General features: G+C 37.3%; 1 protein-coding gene across 1 annotated transcript; it reads left to right on the top strand.

Moving 5' to 3' along the window:
* Positions 1-3137: 3137 nt before the first annotated feature.
* On the top strand, positions 3138-3272 carry LOC102818358 (putative thymosin beta-4-like protein 1-like). Its single transcript, XM_006875462.1, has one exon. It carries the CDS (start codon positions 3138-3140, stop codon positions 3270-3272), a length of 135 nt encoding a protein of 44 aa, XP_006875524.1.
* Positions 3273-5405: the final 2133 nt, after the last annotated feature.

Raw genomic sequence — 5405 nt, 5'->3', positions numbered from 1 at the left:
CTGTGTCTCTCCTGCTACCTTCATCCTTCCTCTGCTAACCTCTCTTCTGTTAATACCATTAGTTCTTGATCTTATGCTACCTCTTGTATTTCTTCCATCTTCTTTTTTTGCTTCCTGCATCATTCCATATTTTGCCCATAGAATCCTTTCATATTGCAACCCAAGGCTTAATTTTTTTTTCTTTAGTTCTTCCACCTTGAGAGATGCTGAGCATGTTCTTCCCTTTTGGTTTTCTAACTCCAAGTCTTTGTACATTTCATTATATTACTTTACTTTGTCTTCTCAAGCTGCCCTTTCAAAATTTCTGTTCAGCTCTTTTATGTTATCATTTCTTCCAGTGGCTTTAGCTTCTCTACATTCAAGAGCAATTTTGGTTTTTATTTCTTTCATATCTATCTATTTATCTATCTATCTATCTATATTTAATGTTTTATTGTGAATTATGTGATAGTTTATATGGGAGAACATTAGTTTTACATTCATCCTATCGTATTATTTCATTGCCATGGTTACAATCCCCTCCATGCATCATCAACCAACCAAAGGGTATACACTACAAGTCTGCCCCCCAGTCGTCTCCCTCTCTGTGTCTAAAGTCCCCAACTGCTCCATCTCTCCTTTCCTATATCTTTTTGATGACCTTTTACTTTCATCACATATGATGTTATTGATGACATACTATAACTCTTCTGATCTTTAGTTATTAGTTGAATGTATCGCTTCTGTTCTTGAGATGGTATCTAAATTCCTTCTCAAGTGGGATATATTCAAGGTCATATTTTGAATCTTATGAACTTGTTTTAATTTTCTTTAGCTTTAGCCTGAACTTGCATATGATCAACTGATGGTCTGTTCCACAGTCTTCCCTTGGTCTTGTTTTGGCTGATGATAATGAGCTACTTCATCATCTCTTCCCGCAGATATAGTCATCTCTTCCTGCAGATGTAGTCCATCTGGTGAGATTCACATGTGTAGTCATTATTTATGATGTTGAAAAAAGGTGTTAGCAATGAGTAGGTCATTGGAGTTTCAAAATTCTATCATGCAATCTCCAGCATCATTTTTACCACCAAGGCCATGTTTTTCAACTACTGATGCATTTTCTTTGTTTTCAACTTTCACGTTCCAATCACCAGTAATTATCAGTGCATTTTGATTGCATGTTTGATCAATTTCAGACTGAAGAAATTGGTAGGATTCTTCCATTCCATCATCATTGGCTTTAGTGGTTGGTACATAAATTTGAATAACAGAAGTATTAAGTGATCTTCCTTGTAGGTGTGTAGATATAATTGATCACAGACAGCATTGTATTTCAAGATACAATGCTCTTTTTGACAATGAATGCAACACCATTCCTCTTGAATTGATTATTCCCGGCATAGTAAATCATATGATGGTCAGACTCAAAATGGCTAATACTAGTCCGTTTCAGTTTGCTAATTCCTAGGATATCGATATTTAAATGTTTCATTCCAATTTTCCTAGATTCATACTTTGTAAATTCCACATTTTGATTATTAATTTATGTCTGCAGCTATTTCTTCTCATTTTGAGATGTGGCCCATCAGCAAATGAAGGCCCTGCAAGCTTTGCTCCAACTATGTCATTAAAGTCAATTTTACTTTCAGGAGACAATTCTTCCCCAATCATATATTGAGTCCTTCCTACTTGAGGGCCTCATTGTCTGGCACTATATCTGACAATGTTCTCCTGCTATTCATAAGGTTTTCAGTGACTAACCATTCAGGAATTGTCTGCCTCTCCTACTTCCCAGTCTGTATTAATCTGAAAACTACACTGAAACCTATTAACCATGGGTGAAACTGCTAGCATTTAAAATTCTGGTTGCAGAGCAACACACAAGCCACCAGAATATGACAAATACTGATAACAAGTGGCAGATATTCATGTTTATTCATAATAAAATTCATGCTTATAAATTTATGTAGCAAATTTTTATCTCAGAGTAAAATATGTGATATTAGAATCATTACCTCTGCCAAACAAAAACAAATTAACTTCCATAACCACCATGAAAATGACTTAGTTTCCCTAATGATTCTTACAGAGACATTGTAGGATTAAATGTTGGTTGTTTTTTATAACCCAGACATAGTTACATATATAAAATTAAAGATGACCTTTGATGGGAAAAAAAGATCTATTCTAGACTTTTTCATTTTTATAAACCAGATAAGGGGGAGCACAAAAACATATAGTGTTACCAACTTTATACTGTCACAGGACAGCACCAACAACCATTAACCATGACCATCATTCTATAAAATAATTAACATTTTTGACACTAGAAATGTAGGGATGATATCATCTCAGAGTTTAAGAACAACTCTAGCTTCAAGAAAAATACGTCTTTGTCTTTTCCTTTCTCTGTGAAAACTTTGTTCTAATGTGGCAGGGCTATGAAACTACTTGGCTAGTGTAAACTCACTACAAAGCAGGGAAGAATCTTGACTTCTTGCTCAGTCAGAGTTGGAATGATTTTGAACAAGTCAGTTTGCCACTGCGTCTTCATTTACCACTAATACTTAATGATAGGAGTCCTGGTGTAGCGCTGCAGGTTAATGCATTGCACTGCAAGGCTGATGGTTCAAACTTATGAGCCACTCCTCAGAAACCCTATACAGGGTCACTATGAGTCAGAACTGACTCGACTGCACTTAACACCAATAACAACAATTAATAATACATTTTAATGATTAATTTACCAACGAGTGTTATCTATTCATTTAACATGTTTTAAATATTAACATTTAGGAAAGAGGAAGAAAAGATGTAGGAGAAACAGTTTCTAAAATGAACATAAAAATTAAAAAAAATTAAACAAATGGGAGATTTAAATCCATTACCGTTTTAAAAGTCTATCATTTAACTTTTTTTCTTTTCTTTTCTTTTGGCTATTTATCTTCTAGTTGGATGTCAATTGCAAGACAACTACCTGGAAGCAATCCATATTTGTGCTCATGCCAAAGAGAGGTGACTCAACGGAATGAAGAAATCATGGGACATATCACATGCAAGTAAACTTTTGCAAAAGATAATACAAAGACTCGGCGGCGGCCACTGCGCTCAAGGCCACTGCGCTTGCTCTTGTCTCGCTCGATTCCACCGCTACCATGTCTGACAAACCCGATATGGCCGAGAATGAGAAATTCGATAAGTCGAAATTGAAGAAGACAGAAACGCAAGAGAAAAATCCACTGCCTTCAAAAGAAACGATCGAACAGGAGAAGCAAGCGGGCGAATCGTAATGAGGCAGCGCCGCCAATATGCACTGTACATTCCACAAGCATTGCCTTCTTCTTTTCCTTCTTTTAGCTGTTTCACTTTGTAAGATGCAAAGAGGTTGGATCAAGTTTAAATGACTGCTGCCGCTTTTCACATCAAAGAATTGGAAACTACTGACAACGAAGGCGGCACCTGCCGCTCCCATCGGCCTGTCTGGCTGGCAGGGAAGGAAAAGAACTTGCATGTTGAAGGAAGGAGCTGGGTGGGACGACAGTGAATAAAATATATAGAGTAAAAGCAAAGCTGGTCCAAGGTGTCCTGCAGGCGTAAAATGCAGTTTAATCGGGGTGCCATTTTTTTTGTTCAATTGATTTTAATTATTGGAATGCACAATTTTTTAAATATGCAAATAAAAAGTTTTAAAACCTGAAAAAAAAAAAAAAAGATAATACAAAAACTATTGCAACCATACAGTCACAAAAAACTTCCAGAGGTCCAAGCTGGATTCAGAAGACGATGTAGAAAGAGGGATATCATTGTGGATGTCAGATGGATCTTGGTTGAAAGCAGAGAATACCAGAAAGATGTTTACTTGTACTTTATTGACTTTGCAAATGCTTTTGATTGAACTTTAAGGAGAATGAGTATACCAGAACACTTAGTTGTGCTCATGAGGAACCTGTACATAGACCAAGAGACAGTTGTTCAAACAGAACAAAGGAACACCTAATGGTTTAAGATCAGGAAAGGTATGCAACAGGGTTGTATTCTTTCACCATATTTATTCAATCTGTATGCTGAGCAAATAATCTGAAAAGTTGGATTATATTAAGAAAAATGTGGCATCAGGATTGGAGGAAAAGTCATTAACAACCTGTGATATGCGGAATATACAACCTTGTTTGCTGAAAGCTCAGAGAACTTAAAATACTTACTGATGAAGATCAGAGAGCACAGCCTTCGGTATAGCTTGCACCTCAATGTAAAGAAAGCAAAAATCCTCACCACTGGACCAATAAACAATTTCCATATATAGAGAAAAGATTGAAGTTGTGTAACAACTTCATTTTACTTGGATCAACCATCAGCACTCATGGAAGCAGCAGTCAATAATCAAATGACATATTGCATTGGGCAAATCTGCACAAGACCCTTTTAAAGTGTTGAAGAGCAAAGATATCAGTTTGAGTACTGAGGTATGCCTGACCTAAGCCATGGTATTTTTAGTAACCTCATATGCATATGAAAGTTGGACAGTGAATATAAAAGACCGCAGAATTGATGTATTTTGAGTTATGGTGTTAAAGGAGAATATTAAAAGTACCATGGAATTTTTCTCAAGAGGCAGGGCTTGATGGTGGAGGTGCAGTGAGGAGCGCCACCAGCAATGCCACAGAATACCAGGCAAAGCAAATTAAGGGCAGAGCTCCAAAACTCAGAACCAAATAGATAAGAATATTTAAAAGGTTTGAAGGCTTATAGCTAGTGGAACTTGTAGCAAAAGTAAGAAATCTCGTACTTTTGAATCTGTCGGGCTCGGAGGCCCAGAGCCAGTAACTTGGGTGAGACCAAATGGCAAGACCAAGCGGGGGAGCAGAAACACCACAGAAAAACACCACGGGAACCTTGGAGCAAAGGTGGACAATACACTTTATCGGTTTTGCTTTGTTCTCATTTTCTTTTTTTGGAATCTGTTCATTGCCCCCCCCCACACACACACTGTTTGTGCACCTCCATTCTGGTGACTATAGGGGGTGCCTGAGTGAGTGGACACCCCACACCCGCACCACTGGTGGGTTCTTCTGCCATGCATGTGCACAGATATTCTCAGCCCAAGAGCTGACACTGAACTTTTTTGTTGTTGTTGTTGTTGTTTAACACAGAAAAGCCAGAACAAGAACATGGAGAGGTAAAGAGAGTTCAAAAACAAAACAGGCCAAAAATTAAATTAAATCCTGAGGTAAAGCATAATAACGAACAGTAGCATCTTGAAATCTCTTAGACAGCTTTGACGGCAAGAAGCTGAAAGAAGACATTAAAGTCATACTCATATTGGCTACAGATTTTTTTTTTTTTTCCTTCTCTCCCTCCTCTCCCTTTTCTGTGATTATAGACTGCAGTATTCAGTCTAGTTTTTATTGTTGTTGTTTTGGAGG

Source organism: Chrysochloris asiatica, unplaced genomic scaffold (genome assembly GCF_000296735.1).
Source record: "Chrysochloris asiatica unplaced genomic scaffold, ChrAsi1.0 scaffold00328, whole genome shotgun sequence".
Classification (NCBI taxonomy): domain Eukaryota; kingdom Metazoa; phylum Chordata; class Mammalia; order Afrosoricida; family Chrysochloridae; genus Chrysochloris; species Chrysochloris asiatica.
Note: the sequence above shows the minus strand (reverse complement) of the source record. Positions and strands in the feature narration are given on the sequence as shown.